The sequence below is a fragment of the Dermacentor silvarum genome, chromosome 3 (assembly GCF_013339745.2).
Source record: "Dermacentor silvarum isolate Dsil-2018 chromosome 3, BIME_Dsil_1.4, whole genome shotgun sequence".
In the NCBI taxonomy this organism is placed as follows: Eukaryota; Metazoa; Arthropoda; class Arachnida; order Ixodida; family Ixodidae; genus Dermacentor; species Dermacentor silvarum.
Genome location: NC_051156.1, coordinates 181,817,563 through 181,841,981, shown reverse-complemented (window position 1 = coordinate 181,841,981; position 24,419 = coordinate 181,817,563). Strand labels below are relative to the sequence as shown.

The window sequence follows — 24,419 nt, the reverse complement described above, 5'->3', positions numbered from 1 at the left end:
GAACGCTGTGTAGAGGGCGTACAAAAAGAATTAAAGTGATAAAAATATATGACCCTTCGGCAGTTCCGTTCTGAAGGGAGGCGATGTCTCCCACGCCTCCCGTTGTATACCTTCCGTGATAGTCTTGGAACGAACAGAAAGCTACGCCTACGCTTATGTTTGCTCCTGGGTAGTCGTAATTAGTCTAATTGACTTGTGTACACAGAGCCAGTAGGTACGATGAATCCTGTTTTTATGACTCGTAGTCGATGTTCATTTACGATTTGTGCTTCGATGAAGAGGGAAAATATGTTTCCGTCGCGCCGTTTCTTAATGTTTTGCTAATCATTGTGAACGGGTCGCTGAAGGTGGACCGTGGTCAATCGACGATCACGCCTCCTTGTGTCCGGGTATGGTTCAACGAAAGTCGGCTACGTCGCCGCTACTTCGATAGAACGCACAATGCCGTCGATATCGCCCCCTTTTCTAGTAGTCACCGCGAGTAATGTGAAAACATATGGCTCACCCTGCAGCGACCGTCGTAAGAACTCCGCTAAACACGCGGCGTGCCTTGCCCTTCTGCTTGTGTTACCGTGTTTTCTTCTCTCGCGGTTGATCTTGCCTATACGCAATTGAACCGCCCAGAAGAGACCGGTGTTATTGTTACGTGGGCAGGCACGAACCTTTCTTTCGACGTCGCGCGTAACGTCTCTTTTATCCCGCATTTTGTAAGCTGTCGTCGTAACGTTCCCGTCTGCGACGCTGTCCTTGAATTTGCGGTCCTCTTTTGCCCCGCCTGTCATCTGCATTTGTGTGTTTCGCACGCTCTTCGCGTCTGCGTTCGTATTGCGCGTTTTCAGTTGCGTTGTCGCTTGTTCGCGGCGTGTTCGAATGGGGCGGGATTATCTTTCTGGAACAGCCGACGTTGTGCTGTTCTTTTCCCAAGCGGCACCGAACCTCTCGAACGTTCATTTATCGCCATCCCGCCGCCGGCCCACGCTCCGCTCTTTTTATTGTTGCGTTTGTTTCAAAGATGGCGGCCTTCACTGCGGCGCTCGCACGCTATGCAGAAAAAATGGCTTCTCAGGGGGGGACGCACTGACAGTGTCGTCGCGTCGCGCATGACTCATGTGTCGGCGGGTGCCCGAGTCGCCTTGCGAAATCGAATCGACGTAGTGGTATAAGTATCGCTGTACTAGTAACCAACTGATTTGGCAATTCGAGTGAAGGAGCTAACGAAAGTTTAGGCTTAAAAATCCCGCATTTTCTGCACCGTTTGTAGTAAAGGGGGCGTTTGCTGCTTTTTTCCATACGGTTGTCTTTGCTTTCGCTCGCTTGAATTTTGTTCCGTCTAGCTTTGATTTTTCGTTTCTGCTTTCGCGAAGGATATTATGTCGTGCGGTGCACCGTTTTGAACTAGCTTCCATGTTCCTTTTAAGTGTTTTCGATCATTTGCCCATAAATTGCTTAATTAAGTGACACGTCAAGGCCGTGATACATTTGTAATTAGAATGAGAGCTGGCTCATCTACTTTTAGTTCTGGTGCTTTCTTTCGAGTGTTCGGTCTAGAGCACTTTGGAAGGTTTGTCTCTGCAGGCCCTTGACAAACGTTTGTGCATATGTTTATAACTCATACATTAATTACACATTCACGTGTCATCAACAGTGCGATCTCTGAGGTCTTGTACGTGTACATTTTCGTCGTACTTGTTGGTTATCAGTTCATTCCGCTATCTTTCAGCAAGTTTGTACTGCAGTGAAAATTTGTGTTGGATACAATACATCTTGTGTAGCTCAAATTTGTGTTGTTTTTCAACATTGTTTTTTTTATTTTATTATTTTTTCTTCTTTTCGTTCTGTATCGATGACTTTAATATAGCGTTTATAAAAGCAGAACTGAAAACAGAAAAGAAAGTCTAGCTTGTGTATACTGCTTTTACCACATTTACCGCATTCACAGGACATTGTTCTTTATGCATTCCTTGCCTGTGCTGTTCATTAGAGTTAAGCCACATTAAAGGAGCCTTCAATAGCCCCCACCAACTTCTCAAAAATTAAGTATTTTAAGTATACCTGTGCTGTCACAACTAAGAAAATGCAACAGATATGTTCTTTTCATGCACAAGCAGTGGACATATGTAATGCACTGTCTAGAAACCAACTCTTAATTATCATAAGAGCAAACAATATGGAGCGGAATAAACGCCATGACTGTTTCTTTGCAGTGGTGCCCCTGTACATTTCAGTTTTAGTTTGTTGCAGGCCATAGTTAAACTAGTGAGCAATTGTTGTATTCCCTGAAAGTAACCTCTACAGTCGCACTGGTCATAAATTTACTATTCTGTGGCGTTCAGGTGTTAGCACCTTGGATGAATTCTTACTTTCTTTTCTTTCTTTTTTTTTAATTATGGGAGTGAGACTGAACAAAAAAATAAATAAATAAAAAAGGACAGCCCAGTATGGTTATTTGAATTAAATGACTTGACTGTTGCTTGGTGATTAGGTGCACTTTATTGTTGTCATCTTGTAACAAAAAAGTATATTTTATTACTTTATATTCAGCACTTTAGTGTTAATGGTGCACAAACATTTTTTTTTTTTTCCCCATAGGTACTGAATATACTGTAGCATATATGTAGTCACTTCTTCCATGCCGGGGAGATGATGCAAGTGCATAGAATATTTGTAGACATTTTCCTGATTCGGTTTATTTCGCATTTAGTTGCATGAATGATTACTTGCACATTGCCGAATTACTGATGGGCAGCACTTGCTGCAATTTGGTATCGTGGTACGGCTGACGCAAACTCCCTACAGCCCACCAGAGTGCAACCACGGAGACCAATCACCATCTTTGTTGACCAGAACCAACATTAGAGCTACCAAAACAGCTGTCAGGCTTTTGATGAATAATGAATTATGGCTCTCAACAAAGCAAACATACACAAGATATTCATGAGGCAGCCGTGAAGCATTCGCTGAACAGTTTAGGGAAAATGTGAGACAGGAATCGGAGTCAACGGCACAACCACAGGGATGCACTATTCCGCGAACTCGCCTCTCTGCTCACGCGAGAAAGGACGTCTTGAGAAAAAAAAGGAGAGAAAGAAGTAACACAGACAGCTCCGCAACGATACAGCTACTGACTGCGAATCATAGCACGCACTTTGCTAACGTATGCTGTAACAGGCTATGAAACCAGCAAAAGCACAGGACATGTTAGTCGTTACGCTTAATTTAAATGTATAAATAATAAGTTAAAGAGAAATAAATGAGGGCTAAAAGATAACTTACCACAGGAGTGAGCCGAACCCACATCTTTTGCATTACGCGTGCAGTGATAATTAACAATTAAGCTACAGTGGTGGCCACCTTAGCTCCCATCCATTTTCTTGGGTATTTGTATATGTGTAAAGATTATTCCTTAAAGCGTTAGCCAGCGCTACTCACGGTCAAGGCGGCGGATGTAGAACTTCCCTTTTTAACCATTGGCATCGAGTAGTAAGTGAGCTGAGGACCAGGCAACTAGACAGTAAACCCTCATATTCTACTTCACGGCGTTAAGACTACCATATTGTCCAAGTTATCTTTTTGCCCACCTTCATTTCAATTTACCTTATTGTTTCTACATTTCAATTGGACGCAACAGTTAACTTCCCCCTACGCTTTCCCTAGCTTCATTGTCTGTTACTTCATCTGGTCGTGTCTAAGAAAAAATCTAGCTTCTCAGATTCCCTTATTTTTCTCGCACTCAACCAATGTGTATATTCTGCAGCCAGTAGCGCACCCAGGATTCACAGTTTGCCAATACCATCTAAACATCACTAATTTCAATTTCTTCACGGGAAATTGTCAAAAAATGCGCTTTTTGCGAGTGTGCAGACGATTGCGCGTCTTACATCTTAGTTGCAGTACTCAAATGCGTAAGGAAAGAAAAGGGGTTAAACAAAAGGGGGGGTTAAGTCGGCCTTAGGGGGGGGGGGGTTACAACCCCCGAATTCCCCCCCAGTCGGTGCGCCACTGTCTGCAGCCATAGGTGGAATAACTTTAATGAAAAGCATTGTCATGCATTGCTTTGGCTTCCTGATGTGTCAGATCTAGTGCAACTGATAATACAGCACTGTGTGCACAAAAAATGAGCAAGAAAGCAGAAGAGGAATCTAGGGGGTGAACTTTTAGTTAATTACAACCAAGGAATCCAACTAACAATGAAGCCAAGGAAAGCATAGGGGAAATGAAAAATAACAAGGAAAAAGGAAATGAAAGTGCAAAAAAGACAACTTGCCGTTGATGGGAAATGAACCCGCATTTACCGCATCACGTGTAGTGATGCTGCACCCATTGACATAGCCAGGGGATGGCACACCGAGTAAATGCCTCTGCCCCCCCCCCTCCCTCTGAAAAAAATTTCTAGCCACACCACTGGTTGCACCACTTGCTGTCCCCACATCATCAGCAAGTTAATTCCCATAAGTGGCATGTTGTCTTTTCATCTACTTCCACTTCTCTTTTCCTTATTATTTGTATATTTCATTTAAATGAACAGGTAATTTAGCCTGTGTTTTTCTTGACTTCGTTGTTTGCTGATTTCATGTGGTTTTACACAGTAAAGGTACAGAAATTAATGCAGCAATGTTGCAGGGCATGCAATGTTAATTACTGTGATTGACATAGGATGCAAATATGTATGTGAAGACTTACTTGTGAGACATATCCAGCGAGGCATTTTCACTCCTAATACCATGATATCAACACCAGATGTCTCATCACTCTTGTTGCATGACATTAGGGGCATTGTAATGCGACACTGCATGCGACCTGTGGAAGCCGAAACCGAAAGCATGACGTGCAGCAATTGTTGTAGAATGCAACAACACTTGTACACTGAGTTTTGGATGCATGTTTTAAAGAATCTTAAGCAGCTGAAATTTCGAATCTGGAGACCTCTACAACAGCATCCCTTGCAGCCGTGCGGTCTATGGGCCTGCGAGGTAGACTGTAAAAAGTGCATATGCTGGTTCAAATTTGTGCGCCGATTCCCGTTTATATACCCTTTTGTCTACCTTGCTATATTTTTAAATGCCCTTTCCCTTTTCCCTGTGTAGGGTTGCAAACCGGACTTTTTTTCTGGTTAAGCTTCCTGCCTCTTCCTTTGTTTCGCTCTCTAACCATCATTAACCATTTACTTACTCTGGTGTTTCTCTCATGCAGGCCGAGCTCCCAGCCATCTGTGCCCACCTCCTCGCCCTTGTTGCTCTTGAGAGGAGGTGGCCATGTCGTCTGTGAAAGTGGCAGTGAGGGTGCGGCCCTTCAACAACCGCGAGACAAGCAGGGACTGCAAGTGCATCATTTCTATGAGTGGAAACACAACAGGTACATATGCTGTCAGGTTGTCTATGTGCTGTATTGTCAGTATTAGGCAGCCTCAAAAGTACTATATATAAGGCTCCTTATTGTTGGCCAACGTTGTCCATGACTTTTTTTTTTTTTTTCAGTGAGTCTTTCACACTAGAACAACAACAATTGTTAGGCTACGGTCTGAGAGTATGTATCCTGGTAGCTGCTGTTGCTTTTCTGTGATGCAGCCATTGACGACATGCCATTCTCAGACAGTCTTGTCCTATGTGGTGCAGAGTGTGATGCCACTCTAAGAAGTATAGTTAGTTACTTGCAAAAGGCTGAGGTGTCAAGCAAGGGCTCATTTAATCATTTTCGTTTAGCATCACTGTTCTCGTAGGTCTTCTCAGTACCATTTCATTTGTTATGAAACAGCAAAATTGCTGTCCTAAAAATGTTTTGAGCTGCTGTGTCTGGCTACACTGAAACTGTTCTCTGTACACTCTTCTTTGCTTTCACTCACTTGGTGATTGTTCCATGGTACCTGAATTGATTAGGTGTTTTTCAGCGCTTAGTTCACACTGTATTTTGGAACAATTTTTTCAGCATGTGAGTGAGCACAGTTTTTTTAGTGTATGTGATGAGTTGACTTGTCCACTTGTGCCACTGCATGGAATTGAGAACTGGGCTATGTTTTGCAGCAATCACAAATCCCAAGGCACCACCTGGTTGCAAGGAAGCTGCAAAAAGTTTCAACTATGACTATTCATATTGGTCCCATGATGTAAGTTTGCCCCTGTCCTTTTTATTTGTGCACTGTGCCTCTTACGCAGAGAGCTGCATGCTTGAAAACATAGGTGAACACATATGAAAACCCTCTATGTACATGAACATGTGTTTTAGATATTTGGCCAGAAAAACATGCTTTAACTTGATGGGTTTGCCTAATACCGATGATGCCATCACAGCAAGCGAACACTTAAAACTTACGCAAAATATATTGAGTGCGTTATAGCAGTTTATAGATGACAAAAGATTTGTACTATGTCTTGTATTCTTTTAATTTAATGCATATTCTTTAATGGTGAGAAGCTCTGCAAAGGGTTTGCATAGTTGCCCAGAGAGAAGGATTGTGTTTATCATGGGTGCAACACAATTTCACTAGAGTCATGTGTGTATGTAAATGTTATTATGCTCTAGTATATTTCCCATTCACTGTTGTCCTGCTTGCATCTGCAATGTACAGCACTATTAACTTAATTATTCCCCTTGAAGGGCAGATCAAAAATTAATAAAATAAAAGACAGAATGTAGCTTGTAGCTCATAGACTGTTGTACTGTATACTATGTTATTGTCAGTCACCTGAATCATACATTGAAAAGGGATCTGTGATCTAGATGTGAATCTATGACTTCTTGCTTTCAGCCCACAGATGTTCACTTCGCTACCCAAGACAAAGTCTACGATGACATTGGAGAAGAGATGCTCTTGCACTCCTTTGAAGGGTAAGAGAAATATTCACAAGCAGGTTGGCAGGATGCTCATAGCAGTTCCTCATCATCTTAAAGCATAAGAACAAAGGTATAAAAAAAGTGGGATAGCAATATTCCTGTTGTTCTTGTTTTGTTTCCGCTGTTTAGAACCTTTAAAATGGGCCTTAACCAACTCGCCAACCTTGCCATCTTGCGATAACTTTCCTTGTGCAGCCATTTGAAGCAGTGTTTTCATGTGGTTAAGTGTGCATAGTAGGCTACTAATGACAGCATCGTGGAGTTCGGGCATCACTTAATTTGTGTGATAATTAGACCATGCTTATTTATAGCACAGTCTTACCACATAATGCAGAGATACTGTGCACACGGAATGTTTACTTCATATGGAACATTTACTCCACAACATTGATTTTGGGGTGACTAAGGTAAATAAAAAATTCTGTAGCTGTTTAAAGAACAGTCTACAGGCTGCAGGGCTAGTGCATGTGTGTAAGTGGACCAGTGTGGCTACCTTACCTGTCATCTTTATTGTAGTACTTTAATGTCAGATGACTTTTTGACTTCCGTCTCTCACCAGACAGTGTCTCTGGAAACTTAATGGAGACATGCTCTTTTCCTTTTTCTCTCGTTTGGGCAGGTACAATGTATGCATCTTTGCCTACGGACAGACAGGTGCAGGAAAAAGCTACACCATGATGGGGCGTCAGGAGGAAGGGCAGGAAGGCATCATCCCGCACATCTGCAAGGACCTATTCCGCAAAATCAAAGAGGATGTATCCGAGGACATGCTCTACTCTGTTGAGGTTAGAACGGCAGACGACTCCCTGTACTCATAACCATGGGGTTTGCACGCTGTGTTTTCAGTTGTGCAGCGTCATTTGTACTGGAGATTTTGGATTATGCAACGATTGCATGCATTTTCGGTGCACTTGTAAAGGAGCAGAAGGTGGATTCCAGCATCTCATTATCCCCACAAAGCCCAAAATATGTTTTTTTTGGTATGCTGAGTGTACCGGGCTCAGTAATAGGCTGCGTCCAACTGAAATCTCATCCTTGTCACCACTGTTGCAGCTGAAGGAAGCATTTGATGCATGCACTTCATCATCGGTAACAGAAAAGAATGTTCATTGAAGACTGTCCTAGTGCTTTTATACTCTGGCCGTGGGGGCGGTGCATGCGCCGTTAGAAAGCTTGAAGACACGTGCCATAATTGACGTGGTCCAGCTAAATTGTACGAGGTAATCATAAGCACTTATGCTTTAATGAGAAAAGGAAATGTTTGTAAAACTTTGCAAACAGTGCCCCTCTCTGCCGTCTACTAATTTTCAACCACGCATGAGAGGTTTGTATTGAAGAGAGAGAAAAAAAAAAAAAAGCTGGGCCACCGTTACCATCGTTGATTCATTTGCAAGTTCCATTTGCCAGCGTAGCACACAGATGACGAAACAAGTGGACGGAACTTTAAACTCGTGCGGAAAAGTAAGGAAAGGAAAGGGAAGTTGGAAAGGAAAGGGAAGTTGGAAACAATGGGAAGCAGGGAAGCAAAAACGGTTCTGCTCCTTCCCCCGCCCTGCCTTCAACCTTTACAGCCTTGCGACCGTCGTCCTGGCTTCTTGCCCAACTGGTGTCTTGGCTGAGTGCCCATTGCGGAAGTGTCATTTGCTGCTTGGCGTCTTGTCTCCCTCTGTGCCTTTAAGAATGCCTACTTGGCTCCTCTGTGTCCTGATAAACTTATTGTTGCTCTCTTCGAGCTCCTTTGTGTTTATTCTTTCAACTTTCGGTCTTTTCATTTTTGAACACTGGCGCTCTTTTGTCGTGGCTTCCTTGAAGATGTAGAGTAGGGCATCGAAGGCATTTATTCTTAGTGTGTTAGAGGCATTTATCCTTGGAGTTGGAGCACACAGACTGTCTGACAGAGGCATAATGTTTTCGGCCAAGGTAACTCATTTATTTTAGGTTCCTTCTATTACGTGTGAATCCATGCGCTAACCTGCAAATTAAGTTTTGAGATGCTGTGGTGTTGTGACAGAAAAGAATGGCATGAAGGTACTATGAGCAATATTTACAGTTTGCAAACTGCTTATTATGTTGTAAAACCAACACAATAGTACTTTGCATCATCTCTTATTCATCTCTTGTTTAATAGAGGCGGTTTTCAGTAGCGTCAGTTTAAGTGGCATGCACAGTGAGAAAGCACAGGCCTATTAAAGTGGGTTCTTATGTTTTTTAAACTTATGGCCTCCAAGGTTCCAATCCTTTGGCTTAAACCAAGCCTGCTAACATAATGTCGATACCACACTTCTCCAGAGCATGACATTTAGCTTGTAAAACATATACTTAAAGCAGTTTATGCATTTCTGTGCATTTGTTAATGGTTGCGGCATGTAATTTTTCAAGTTTATTGGCTTGCTTTTATTTTGAGGTTTATTATGATTGTTCTTGCATGCAAGTGTTCGCACTGAACAATAATTTTAATTTGGACTCAATTCTGCAGTGAATGTGGAGCTTATAACGATGTTTATCGTATATTATTTCTATATGCCCAGCCTGCATAAGCAATCTTGCTTGTGTGCGAGGCTGGGCAGTCGGCAAGTGCTACAAACATGCCCTTAGAGTGGGGCACAGGGATTTGTTTTGTGGGTAGTGGTGATATTCACATTGTACTCTGTGCAGTAGGTTGTCATCCCAGGATATTCCATGGTTGTGTGGCTTTTCCTGAGGTTGCATGAAGTTTCTCTTTCAGGTGAACCTGTCGCTTTATGTGACCATAATAGCTCATTGCTGTTCCTCTTGGCTAGTCCTTGACCGTGATGCATTGGGAATTCGCAAGTGGAATAACCTAGATTCATGTGTAACTAACACAGTATCGCAGTCTGATTTTTTAAAGTTATTGGAAGATGTAATAAGTAGTTAGGAAAAAAATAGTTTTTTTGTACTTATAATCATCAAAACTTCAATTTTTCTGAAATATAGCTAGTTTTTACTTCCTTTGTTTCTTTCTTTGTTTTTGTAACACTGTAACAATCTTTACTGACATCCATCCTGAAGTGAACTATTAACGTGATTTGCTTTTTTTATTAATAGTATTATACTGTTGTAAATATGCGCATTGAACCTGTTTGGTGTTTTTCCATATAGAAAAACTGTTGCACATGTTTAGATGTTTTTACTGTTCATTATATAAAACATACATTGTATGTGTAATCATATGCCCACCTGCTATGGTCTCGATATGAGACTGGCAGTATTGTAAATAAATAATAAAGGATATGATGATGTCTGTTCATGCTCGTGTCGACGTTACCTGGTCTTTTGACAGGTGAGCTACATGGAAATCTACTGTGAGCGAGTGCGGGACCTGCTTAACCCAAAGACCAAGAACAACCTACGAGTCCGTGAGCACCCTCTACTGGGTCCCTACGTGGAGGACCTGTCCAAGTTGGCCGTCACCTCCTACCATGACATCCATTCGCTCATGGATGAAGGCAACAAAGCCAGGTATGTGCGCACATTGTTTTGAACACTTCAATGAGCACAGCTAAGCTCAGAATTGACATTTTTGCTTCGCTAAAAACATTTGAGGTGTCTAACATATGGCCAGCGGCCGCATGATGAGTTTTTACATGGCACCATGTACATTGGTGTTTTGGCTCTGAAAATGTTGGCTCGAATCATAGAAACTTAAGAGAATAAAAGCTGTGGAGTCCTGGTTGGAGGTGACAACCAGGTTTTGACCATCACTTCCCAGCAGAATATTCATCCTCTTATGAATGAAGGCAACAAAACCAGTTCATGTGCATCCTTACTTGAACACTGTGCATTAAGCGTGAAACTAAACTTTTAATTAATTTTTTTGCTTTTATGAAAGAAATCAAGTAAAAAACACTTGTATTTTCTTGTCTTGCATTTCTTCTGAAATCTTAACTTAATTAGATGTAGCTTTAACATGTAATTTCCCGCAATGGCTGCAAGAACATGGGGTTATTCTGCTCAGCACGAGGTTGCGAGATTAATCCTGTACTCAAATGTGGGCAGAATTCATAAACTCCCACTCTCCAAATTTCGGCAAATTACAATCTAGAGCTTTTCTGCACAGATTTAGTGCAACTTTCCAATTTCAGAATCTACCAGTTTTCTCTATGCAAGTTGCTTCATTGATTTAAAAATATCTTTACTGTCACTGAATGCAGGACTGTAGCTGCCACCAACATGAATGAGACCAGCAGTCGCTCACATGCTGTGTTCACCATCATTTTTACCCAAAGGAAGACAGACAAGGACACAGGTCTTGCCACTGAACGGGTAAGTTGAGCAGTCTAGTTTCAAGAACAACATTCCACTAGGAAGGATATGCTTAACCACACTTTCTGCCATCTATAGAATATGTATGCAAGTTTCTTCAAAAGTTACATTAAGCAACTATTCTCTTGTAATATTGATTTTCCACTAATTTGTTTGATGCAAAAATCTCTAAATGGTTTGTGGTTGTTCAACTTAATAATTTTTTTTAATGGTCGAGCCACAAGATGTGCTAACTAAAGAAATAAGTTTTGTTAATTACCAATACCAATCTTTCGCATTTCTTGAAATATAGATCGTCATAAAAATTAAGTTGTTTACAATATATTATGTCATATGGATCTAATGTGTAATTTTTGGTCAAGATGCCTTGTGAGAAATGGGGCATGGAAGAGAACTCAGATTGTTCTGGTTCATTTTTGTACAGGTGCTTTTGTTTTGTTCACTGTCAGGTTTCTACCTTTGCTTTCTAACATGCAAAATTACGAACTTGCTCCTCCTGTGACCTTTTCATTTATTGCAATAGTTTTATTCAGAATAAGTGGAAGTAAGAAAGCGTGGTATGTCTTAAACTAATTGTCACTGGTATTGCCTGCATGTAATATCACTACATACCTCTTACTAACTGGAAGTTTAGTGAAACTAATAATCTGTGACATTCACTCGTAATGATAGTACCGCTTATTATGGTAAGTGCCTGCCTAATACATCATATATTAGAGGTGTATAGAGTAAGGTGAGGTACAATGCCATCTACTATTATCAGATGGATTTTCTGACTTCTTCATAAATGAAGTGTGCTGTATACCATATATTGTTGTGAAAGTCTGATTGCTCATTGTATCAAAGCCATAGCATGAGGAGTGGTGACAGCTTTGGTAAAGGGCATCACCTATAACTGCTGTTCAATAGTCATCAGCAATTTATTAAGGGGAAAGCCTTATATGTCTCATTAGTGAATCGATTGAGCAAAAAAATGTCGGCGACACGAAAGGTACAGAAAGGCTATGAACCCTCGACCTTTGGTGGAAGTCGAACCCACGCCTTTGGTGGTAATTAAGGCGAAGTTAATTAAGACACAGTTAATTAAGATATAATTAATTAAGGCACTCGAACCCATGACCTTTCGAATTATGAAAGATGACAAACGAAGTACACATAGTGAATGAAGGCCGATGTCTAAGCGAATTAGGAGGATGAGTAAGCGAATTATGTGGGATGACTAAGCAAAGTAGACTAAGCGAATTAAGGGGGATGTGTGCGTCATGTGTCCGTCTTTAATGCTTCGGCACTTGGGCTTTTGCCTTCAAGTTGTCTTAGGGATAACATAAGAGACCCTGTGAGTTTTTATGACACATACTTTGCAAGGTGTAAGTTAAAGTAGTGGATAGAAGTGTCACCTCTGTTGCTGTGTTTTCATCCCTTAGGTGAGCAAGATTAGCCTGGTGGATCTAGCAGGAAGCGAGAGGGCTGATTCCACAGGGGCCCAAGGCACTCGGCTGAAGGAAGGAGCAAACATCAACAAGTCGCTTACCACTCTGGGCAAGGTCATCTCAGCGCTTGCTGAAGTGGTAATTCTTTTAGCATTCACCTCACTTGGCGTTCACAGAATTTTATTCTTGCAGTTATTCACTCTTTCCTCGCAGACCCTTTCTTTGAGTATGACCACTAGGGTCTGGCACTGGTCAGGGTCTGAAAACTGAGCTATTTCACACCTGTTGATACTTTGTGAAAAAGGATTTATGCTTAATCGTTATTTTTGTGAAGACCAGTGCTGTTCTCATGTGAGCTCTGGGGAATGACTGATCAACTCTGGTGGAGGATTGGTACTGTGAATCATGATATCGTGCTCCCCTCATAATTAGGTGGGATTATTTTGGGCGTAATTTGCTCTTCTCATCATCCCATTTCCTAAAATATATATTTTTTTTGCAGTTTACTGGAGTGCTACTGAACCTTATTGTTTTTCTTTATTCTTCAAATTAAACTGCTTATTCATGTTCATTTGAATAGCCAATACCTTATTTAAATGTATTCCACATGACTATACAGAATGACTTTAAAACGTAATTGTAGTATCTTTCTATACTATTCTATTCTTTATATTCTAGGGTTATTTAAGATTCCATTTTTCAGTAAAAGCTAAAGAGTGCAAAAAGCACACTTGCATAGATGCATGCACACACACAAACATAAAAAAAAAGGCTCTTCCGCAAACAAGTGCTCTTGGGTGGGGGTTTCTTTCTTGGATGTTTATATGTGCATGCATGTATGTAAGTGTGTTTTTTGCACTCTTAAGCTGTTTATCAAGATGAATTACCAACTATCCCAGCTACAAGTTCTCCCCTCTCAGTGTTTACCAAGTTTTCAGAAGGCTTTAACAATATACATGTTCTTTCTTTCTACATGCATCTGATGTGAACCAGGCGGTGAGTACTTTTGCAATGGTCCTGATCTGCCTTTTTCTTTGGCTTCAGTTTTGTCTATTGTGCTTCTAAAGTCATACTTGGCACATCTAAAATGTGCAGCTTTATGCATTCAGGGTGACAGAATGATGTAACTCTAGCAATTGCTGAAATAATTACTGATGACTCACACTTTTCTTTTGTTTGTAGGCGACCAAGAAAAAACGCAAGGGCGACTTCATTCCCTACCGGGACTCAGTTTTGACCTGGCTTCTAAGGGAAAACCTAGGTATGTTGATAACATTGTGAATGAGACCTACGATTAGGACACCTTGTTAACCGTCATCAGTGGATTAAACATACATGGGTTTATTTGCTTCAGGCGGCAACTCGAAAACAGCCATGATTGCGGCAATCAGCCCAGCCGACATCAACTACGAGGAGACCTTGAGCACACTGAGGTGAGCTCTGCTGCGCAGTGAATTAACCATCCAACATCCAGAGAATTGACCTCTGTTGGTCATCTACATCTGATTTCAACCTCTGACTGAATGGAATTGGCACTCTGTCATGACTCCCGAGAACTCTCTCACAAAACCTTTTAACATTGCCTTAATATATTTTCTAAAATGTGCGCTGCTCTACTGAGTAAGCTCTGTGCTTGTTGTTATGCTATGTGCATGGTGTAAGATATATACTCTTTAGGTGGGGACACTTGCGAGACGCGATCGGTTAGATAAAGTAGCAACGGCGCACTTCGATCGTCCTGGTGACGGCAGCGGATACCTATTGGTGGGACGGCACAACTTCAACAGAGAAAAGGTTTTATCAATCGTTGCTATAGCAACCGGCGCTTCGCGGTAAGTCCAAAATGATTGAGTGACGTGCGAAAGTAGGTCAGCGTGGTGAGGGGAGAGCCGGGGGAGAGGGCATCGCCTCGACGGAGCAGAGTGTTCAGCATGTTCCTTGTCCTTTCCCTCGGAGGTTCTGTTTCAACCGAAAATCTGTTTGGACAAGTTGTATTTCTGTTACAAGCATGAAGCACTTAGCAGGAAAGTGCGTGCAGGAAGGAATTGGTCAGGTGTTGCATATAACTCCATTTAGGTTTCTTTTTCTCTTTCTCTCTCTCTCTTTCTTATTTTTTGTATAGACCTTTCCCCGTTTGCAAACAGCATGATGTCACTGGGAGTGCCACTCCCATCTGCCGCACCTCCAAAGTGGGTGCTGGTTGGCAAAAAATGTTCAGCCAACCGGTTCCCTGCATAGGAGCGCTGCTTGTATCTAAGATGCTACGATCACCATTTTTGCATATTGCTATTTTCTGAAGTGGCAGAATCTATGAGCTTTGCTTAGAAAGTAACCGTCTTCGTTTTACTGACACAAAAACGTAGCGTTGCTGCCAAGTGCATATTGAAGTCAGCATATGGTGATTTTGTAAGAATACCTCTTCCGCAGATCAGACAGCCACAAAAATTATATTACTCTTCGAAAGCGAATATCTTACCACTGAAGATGAACATTTTCGTCTAGCTGAAGCAACACACAATGAGTGTTCGTCGGAAAAAACAATTTTTCGTTACATTGATGTGAATGTACTTAATTTGCGGCCATTTACACTGTAATCTTAAACGATATACAAGAATAATTTAGTTTTCAGCTATTAGCCTACCCGGTGGTCGCGCCTAAATTCTGATGGGGGCGGAATACAAAAACATTATCGTGCTTTAGGTGCACGGTGAAAAACCCAGGTTTCCAAAATTAATCCAGAGCTCTCGCTTACAGTGTTCTTCATAAGCCACTCTGCTGATTAGAGATGTTAAGCACCATATTTCAATTAATTTTACCTCTTATTCTTGTAGTTCGAATGCATGAAGCGTGTATAAAGGTTGCATAATTCGTTGCGCATTAACTTCGCTGTGCCTGAGGCCTCCCTTTGCTGGCTTTAATTTTAGAAGATCCAGTTTTGCATGTTTATGTGCATCATCACAGTATAAATATTGTGTCGTTAAGATAAGTATAAAACAAGAAAGTTCACTGTTTTAGTTAAAGCCCATGAGACCTGCTATAAAGTGCGATAATTTAGGTGGGCCACCTTTTGGAATTCCTGTGGCAAAGCGTACACACGCAGCTTCGGCAATGGTAAAACCATGCTAGTAGTACATGCACATTCCTCGTGGTGAAGCATATGCTGTTCCAGGAATGGTGAAAAAAATGCGAGGAGATTATTTATAGTCATACCTTTATGCCGATAGATTATGCTCAAACAATATTTTTTTCTCCACACAGCGCAGACGGTACTGAGATATAAGTGCTCACCGATCATCGGGTCTCATTCATTCCCACCTGTACAAAAATGACGGGCCCTGAAATTCTGCCGATACCTGGTCACTAAGACACGTCACACACGTCCACATCCACACAACAATGTGATCTGTTTCCCTTCGCAAAGATGAGCCCATACCGTCACTATTTCTTGCTGCGCACTTTGATTATGCATGGGGTTTTTTTGGTGCAAAGGCCAGCGATGGTCAGAGAGTGCACTTTATCACGACCCAACAAATGTGGTGCATTTCCAAAGAAGAACCAATATCGCTGTCCTTCATTACACAGTGCACCACAAACTACCACGTTCACTTTCGCATGTAAAAAAAGCCAGCATTGCCAGTTTTTCATCACGCACCTTACCACACACCGATGTTCTCCAGCACACTATACTGCTAATATGACTGACAACCAGAGAGGTTCACAAAAAAAAAAAAAAAAAAAAAAAGCAACCACATGGCACGCACCTGCCCCAAGCACTACATAACTACACCCCGCCAAGAGCTGGCGGAGGCAGTGTTTTGCCAACCAGAGCCACTGTACGTGCGATGTGTGACGTACTTAGGGAGAGGTTTATTGAATTTGTTATCAGATAGTGCAATTAAGTATATGCCTCTTTAAGATTGCCACAGTCATACATGTAAAACAGGTAATAGTTGGAGAAACTCAGAAATAGTTATTTGGGGGCTATGCACTCTGTGTGCAGTGGCCTAACCAGTGGCTTCACTGTTTAGAAATTTCATCCATGGAAGCTTTCTGTTCTCCTGTCATTTTGCCAAGTGGCATAATAAAGGCTTTGGACTTCTCATTTACGATTTTTGTTGCTAAAGGGTAAAGACAAGGTTACCTAGAATGTATTACATTAACTGGAGTACTGCATAGATGCAGGTGTCAAATACAGGAGACTCTCTTTAGTGCTTACCTAAAGCGACTGTCAGCTAAACAAAAATAGTACCTACCCCCCCCCCCCCCCAAAAAAAAAAAGAAAAGAAAAGGAAAACTGTTCATCATAGAGCCCACCATTTATGTGAAAGGTACTATTTTTGTCTAACTGATGGCGATGATCACTTTGTGTAGATCATACCACCCTTTACGTATGCCAACTTCACTTTTAATGCTCGCATAATGCAGGTATGCTGACAGAGCGAAGCAGATAGTCTGCAAGGCTGTCGTCAATGAGGATGCCAATGCTCGACTCATCAGGGAGCTCAAGGATGAGATTTTTCGGCTCAAAAACCTGCTGCTGGCTGAAGGGATCGACGTTGATGGTGAGCTGCTTTCCCATTGGGCTTGGTTGCAGTTATGTGCCTTGTTTCTTTTACTTAAACTTGGTTATACTTATAGCTGTATAACTTGAAGGAGCAGCTTGGAGCCAAGCAACTTGGTCTAATGAATAGGTGTAGCATGGCACTGAACTTAAGCTTTTGCAAAGGCTGCATTAGCTATTATAATCAAAGTAGGGCTACATATATCTTCCTGCAATGCCGTGTATCCTTAGGAAGAGTCACTGTGTCATTTACGCCATTATATTATTATGGTACTGTTTGTATGTACATGTGCTGCATTCTGGATATGTCATATTTAGTTGTTTGTAGACCTTTAGTTAATACGGAATAAACACCTTTTGACTTCTGTGGTAGATTTTTCTGTATTAGTATAGTATTTAAAAACGAGCTGCGGCAAGCAAACATTGTTCTTAGCACTTATTTGCGTACCTTTAATATGAAATGTTAGTCAACAAAACCTCTTGTTATAACGGGTCATTGTTAGAGGTGGTGCCATTAGAAGTCGATTGCCCTGCGTAACCACTTGCAGTGTTAGGATGACCATGCGTTGGTGTTGGTGCTTGCTATGCGGAAAACTTAAGCTTGGCTAATGTTGCAAAATATGGCTGGTTGCTGCTCTTTAGGCTAGGACAGTAACCAGTAATGTGCATTACTTAATTGAGCTGTAATGTTGTGACATGGCAGCTGACGACAACATGAATGTGGAGACTGGCAAGCGGAAACCGCACCTGTCCGTCTCTGCGGCCTCGGAGAATGCGATAGAGCAGCTCCAGGAGTCTGAGAAGCTCATTGCTGAGCTCAATGAGACCTGGGAAGAAAAGCTGAAGAAGACAGAGGCCATACGGCTACAGAGGTGGGCTATCGTCTTGACTCGTCTTGTCATTCAGCATGCAGGCAGTGCAAAAATACAACAGCACAAACACTTGTCTTTTTGAAGAGCAAAAGTGTTGCTTTGCTGTAACCTTTCTCTAGAGAAGCAGTTCACCAGAGTTGTTGATGAAGCCTCAACACAATTTTGAAGCTATTGCATGTCTAAATAAGACATTTCTGTTTCTGCGAATCAGAGAGGACTTAACTAGTACGGAATTGCTGAAGTGAGATTGGAATGGAGCCTTACTTATGAAAGGCTTATGTCTGTGGCAGAAAGGATGTGCAGGAGAAGGAGCACCAAGGAAACATAGTGACAAGGGTATCTCTTTGTGTAATTGTGCATCCTTTTAGCAGCAGATATGTTGTTGAACAGACAAAGAATGTTTCTTCTTAGGCCTTTTTGATTACAACTTGTGCTGACACTTCACTCCTGATACACAGCAACAGACTGAAATTTTCTGATGTGTAGAAAAATCTTATCTTACTGTTTTTCTGATCAGCCTTTCTGTTTGCTTAACTATAAAAAGCAAAAATCTGCGATGGGGAGCCATTTCATATCATAGTATGTTTTTTTCTTCCTTTCACTTGACAGGGAAGCGGTTCTAGCTGAAATGGGCGTAGCCCTCCGTGAAGATGGCGACACTGTAGGTGTGTTTTCTCCTAAAAAGGTGAGACTTGCTTGGAACTTTTGTATTACTGTAAGTTCTTTATTACATTATATAACAAAAAAAAAACATTGAACAGCATCACGTTGTAAACTTAAGCATGATATTTTTCTTTGTGCATGAGCGAACTGTACAACTAACTCTTGAACACACTCCAAACTTATGGTAAATTAGTGAGATACTACATTGCTTATAAAATGCCTGATAAAATGCCTCTGATTTTGTATATTGTACATGCATCTAACATGAAAAAAAAAATATATATATATATATATATATATATATATATATATATTCACATCCATGCATGGGAAGTAGAGCTGTGGGCATTTTTATGCCCTTGTTATAATACAACGACTCTGTTGAGTTGCATGTTATTGACTTGAACGTGTTAAAAAGTAATTGTGGTCACTGTTGCATTAATTAACTACGTTTCATGATTTCCTTGGCAGACTCCTCATTTAGTGAATCTTAATGAAGATCCACTCATGTCTGAATGCCTCTTGTATTACATAAAAGATGGCATAACAAGGTGAGCAGTGCTGTGCACTTCTGTAGCTGTACGTCTTGTGAGTGTACTCGCAACATCTGATATATGCATAACGTGAAGATCACTGTTGAAGCATCAAGCATTACAATGCATGTCATACCTAAGTTGACTCTAAGGTCTAATATCTAAATTCCCCGTGTAGACCAGTCTGCTCGATTGCAATGCTCCCCCACTGTGTGGCTGTACAGTATTAAAGGATTTCGAAACTGAGTACTAACATCTCTAAAACTGATTTGTCTAGTTTAGAACTTACTTTTCCTGGCTTCTCTTATTATTGCTGCAGAAGGCATTAGGCATTTGACCATTGGTTTTCATTGTGTACTTACTCTGACACAACTGAAAAACCAGCTGCAGCTGCATATGAAAGTGCTTATACAAGGAAACAGCTTGTTAATAAGCGTATCCGCTTGTGTTTGAGAGTGGCTTCACGAGAACTGTGCAGCGTCATGAAAGTTTTGAGCAATGCTGATACAGCTAGTAAAATGGTGTGGAAAAATATTGCCACACCTTGTCAGCACTTCGCATTTCATCAACGGCATTCTTTCAGACAACTGTAGTGTCATGCACTTGAGAGGTTTGCGCGAGGATATTCTAAACCTTGAGCAGAGAATGTTGTGACCGGCATGTGTGTATGTCACTGTTAGTATCTATAACCAGATCCTCCTCCTGTTTTACTGCGACACCCAGTAGTTTAAACAATGCTGCTTGATTTTAATGAGACAGTTGGAGTGGCAGTGGTCTGCAAAGACAGGAAAGTGGGAACTAAAATTAAAGACAGCAGTATTGTTGCTGGTTAAAGCCTTGCCTTCTATAGCTGCATAAGACTCTGCGAGGCTTAATGCATGCTGTGGTTAATGCATCGCTTCACATTTTGCATGAAACTGCAATAATTGTAAATTTGTTTTTATGTTCATCTTTTCTTTTTTTTTCAGAGTGGGAAGGCCGGATGCAAATGTTGCTCAGGACATCAGACTTAGCGGCTCTCAAATTCTGAACGAGCACTGCTGGTTTGAGAATAATGAAGGTATTTCAACCTAAATTTTATTCATTTTCATAAATTTATCTAAAATCTGTTTCGTGCACTTGCATCTTGCCATGTACTATGCTTATTATTGCCGATTTTTCTTTGCTTGTGTGGGTGCATGACGTTTTATCCGATTGCCTGTGTTACTTGCAGTGACAGTGGCTAACTAATCGGTGAAGTAAGGGGGCTCATTAAATTTTGAGTGAGCTGGAGACTTCCTAATTTCTTTTTTTTTTACTCATTCACTAATGTTAATATATTTTAGGCAAAAGCTTTATGCTATTAGGGGTGCACGAATAACAGTTTTTGAGACTGAATCGAGTACAAATGAAGTAGTGCCAGAAACAAATGGAATCGAATACTGAATATTTTTCTAATAGTTTGTGAATAATGTGCAGCCACCATTATAATATCAAACACGTTTACATCCTGGTACTCGATCACAGCATTAGAAAGTTTCTGTTGTTACACTGCACATTAAAAAACATGCTTCACTAAAAGCACAAAGGGATAATTAGGAACAACAAAGTAGTTTGTTTGCAAACTCAGGGCTTTTCGGAGCATGTGCAGTCATGCATTAGGCAGCCTTGTGGGTCAGTCAGCATTAGCATAAATCTAGCACTTGATCGTAAATAAACTATGGGTCAGTCGCTCGTATTGAAGACACTTGGTGAAGAAGAACAAGACCTCTTCTTACGGTTGCAACTATGCAGGCACAGTCACTCTGCATACATGCCAAGGTGCGCTGGTCTATGTCAATGGGCGGGAGATTGTCGACTCCATTCGGCTGAAGACTGGCTCTCGAGTGATCTTGGGGAAGACTCATGTGTTCCGGTTTCAGCATCCAGAGCAAGGTATTGTTCACTCCATGTGGTTTCATTCTATAAAAATATTTCCATGTCATGTGACGAAAATTTCATATTTGTGTTTCTATTAAATTGCTCTTGCAGCACGAGAAAGCAGAGAGCGGAAGTCACCAGTTGAGGTGCCTGAAAGTAAGTTATAATCTCTCTGTTCATTATTCTTTTTTTTAATTTATTAGTTTATTTTGCTGATACACAAATGGCTTAAAGTACAGCATGCATGTGTAATAAAAAGTTCTTTAAAGCTATAGTTGTATTTAAGCTTTATTCAAACTGTGGCACCATTGTGGAAGAACACTTGACTTCATTCCTGCTTGTGGGCCATTGTATGTTGTTCCCCTGTGTTGTTAGACAGCCTTTTTCAAAGTTTATTGCTTCAAAGTGGTTACATGTTTTGATAGATATGAAATACAAAAGGAGGTCCCATAGTTAGGCTGTTATGTGTTGTTTATTGAGTGCAAGTTTTGTTGCTAATAGGGCAATTACCTTTGTGCAAAATATTATGTGTTATGCAGCTAAGCTTGCATAATTCTTGTGCCTCTGTTACAGAATCCCAACCAGATGAGAGTGACCGCCTTGAAATGTTGACCTTGGGCAAGAAGATGGATGACTCCGTTTACTCAAATGGTAAAAACCATTACTTCATTGATCATTATTTGTTATTTCTTTTAGCAAGTTTGCTTCACATGCTCAAATACACCTAAAGTTGAAACAGTACATTGCTCATCTTTCTGAATGTTCTATTTGTGCAAAATGCAGTATGCGGATGTAAGCAGCTACGCTCATCCTTGAACCTATTTGTGTTATAATTATCAGCATTACGTTTCCTGTTCTTTTTTTTTTTTTCTCGTGTATTAAAAAGTGAAGGTCTTGATATTATAACGTGCCAGTAGTTTTTTTCAATTCAGTAGGAAAACCATTCTCGCCTACTTTGTGAGCTGTTTCGCACAGAATGGCATAGACAAGTTCAGCACTATATTGCTACATGTGGCATTATTGTTGTATAAGATCAAATAAGATTTGATTTGATTTGGTTGAGTCATTGCATTAGTTTTAGCAATTAGGCATTTGTTCTTTGACCGTGGTGCTGTGTTGGGGAATCAACGTTTATTGAACAGTGCTCACACTTTGTTGTGGGCAGGTGGAGAGCCGGTGGATTGGTCCTTTGCACAACTTGAGCTGTTGGAAAAACAAGGCATCGATTTGAAGCAAGAAATGGAGAAGAAGTATGTATTGTTTTTTTTTTTTACCTTACCCCTGTCTTTTACGGACGTTGACTTTTTTGTCAGAAACTATCATTAGCACTTCTGTTCTTTCAGGCTTGTAGCTTTGGAGGAGCAGTACAAGAAGGAAAAAGAAGAGGCTGACCAGCAGTTTGAACAAGAGAGAAAGGTGAGGCGTACATAAATCACCATGACCATGAGTGACCATTTTATGGTCATCGTGGCTCGAGGATGTTTCAACAATTTAATACCCTTGCCACACAGGTCAGGCTAACGCCATTACAAGAGTCTATAACCCCAAGTTTCTTGATATTATCATATCTAAAGTATCTGCTGCATGCCCATTTTTAATGACATTGGACATCACGATTACGATAGCTGCAGAGAATGGAGTAAGTTTATTTCACAATTGTAATATTATTAAAAATAGTTACTTAGTGGGCAAAAGTTCAGAAATACGCCACCAAAAACATTAATACGCATGTTTTACGTAGAATTATTTTACACTGCTTCTTAAATGTGTTTTTCGTGTGCAGCCGGCCATAACTATGGCTAACTGGGGAGTAAGAGTGACACATTCGACGGCCAAATGAGTTGTGAGAATGCACTACATATGCCACAAGTGGTGTCAGGTTTTAGTGTCATTAAGCATGTCTGTGTGGGATCACATGAATGGCTGTAAACTTTAAGGCGTTGAGTAGCTAACGTTATTTTTTCTGCCCATGTGGCACAAGTATAACATCCATTGCAGCACTACTGGCATAGAGGCTGCATTCATTACTGGCATGGGGACTGTTAATTACAACCACAATTTTAGCAGCTGCTTCAAAACTATTACTATTCTTTTCGCGCGTTTCCCAGAACGAACAAACACCAACTCGCCGAACTATCTATACTACCAAATGTTGTATTTGTGATAGTATGTTAACGGTTTGTGGCACAACAACATTGGCATTGACATTGTGTTATTGAAACCTGTTTCAGACATATGAGGCCCGCATTGAGAGTCTGCAGCGACAAGTAGAGGAACAGTCCATGATCTCCAGCATGTACAGTGCCTGCACCGTAGATGACGCAACCACTGTTGAAGACGACGCTGTCTGTGAGTTGTCACTTTATTACAGGCTTTGCTAGCAAATTGGATGGGATTCTGATTTATGGGCATAGTATTTAAATTTTAAGCTAGTCTATAAAATTTGTATGCTAGCCTTAGGTGACAGGGTCTAGATGGGCATTGAAATTGTGTGATATGTGCTGCAACATGTAAACTATGTTTTTCATAATGGAATGCCATCCAAATCAGGTACTATATGTCTATAATGCAAATGTTGTCAAACCTGTCACTTGCATAACCTGAAATTGTCACCAGATTTTATCGCTGCTTTTGTCATGATTACTAAACTATGCTGGACCAAATCTGGTGGGGTGTAATATTGTAACGAGCATGAACAGTTATTTATGGAGTGTGTATTTGCACTTACGTATGTCTTAACCATGAATATAGTCTGTAGACTGAGGCTTTTGAGTTCTTGGATTCAGGATGCAGCATCAACAGTTAAGTGTGTAGAAAATTTTAAGTGACTCTCACAAATATATGCAAAGTTATACAGCATTCACAGGTGATGACAACGATGACATTGGTCACAGCATCGACATCAGTGTCCTCCTTTTCCTCTGTCTGTCTTCTGTGTGAGCTGTGCATGATACACAAACATGCCATACCAACTAGCCTGTCAGCACATCCTCATTAAGGCTATCAAATAGTTGTTAATAGTTGCCTGTGAGCTCTTCATTCACTATATTCAATGCTTCTACATCGTGCAATCCTTGCCTCTGTATAGCCTCCACGTGCTCCCACATAGCTCCAACTTCTTGGCTGTATTATGCAGGTGTGAATAGCATATCTTAACTCCTTGTGAATGTCGAACTTGCATTATTTTGCACCACACTACAAAGGAGGCAGGCAGGAAAATCAACTTGGGGTATTTCTTAATGCCCGAGTTCAGCTTTCTACCATAGCTCTGGCACTTGTTTGGCAAGCACAGTGCATTGAATACGAAAATAAAAGTGATGCTCGCATTATATTTGTGCACACATTCCTA

General features: G+C 40.9%; 1 protein-coding gene across 1 annotated transcript in view; it reads left to right on the top strand.

Annotated features, from left to right (window-relative positions):
• LOC119446186 (kinesin-like protein unc-104) overlaps positions 1-24,419 on the top strand; it is a 111,751-nt gene that overhangs the window by 49,302 nt on the left and 38,030 nt on the right. Inside the window, 20 exon segments of the mRNA XM_049663962.1 lie at positions 5,191-5,352; positions 6,018-6,100; positions 6,743-6,822; positions 7,448-7,613; positions 10,130-10,308; positions 11,001-11,112; positions 12,537-12,680; positions 13,725-13,803; positions 13,897-13,975; positions 16,968-17,104; positions 17,807-17,975; positions 18,585-18,660; positions 19,110-19,189; positions 20,140-20,231; positions 20,945-21,085; positions 21,182-21,226; positions 21,644-21,721; positions 22,236-22,320; positions 22,414-22,486; positions 23,302-23,419. Coding sequence (XP_049519919.1) covers positions 5,253-5,352; positions 6,018-6,100; positions 6,743-6,822; positions 7,448-7,613; positions 10,130-10,308; positions 11,001-11,112; positions 12,537-12,680; positions 13,725-13,803; positions 13,897-13,975; positions 16,968-17,104; positions 17,807-17,975; positions 18,585-18,660; positions 19,110-19,189; positions 20,140-20,231; positions 20,945-21,085; positions 21,182-21,226; positions 21,644-21,721; positions 22,236-22,320; positions 22,414-22,486; positions 23,302-23,419 — 2,116 coding nt within the window. The 5' untranslated portion in view covers positions 5,191-5,252.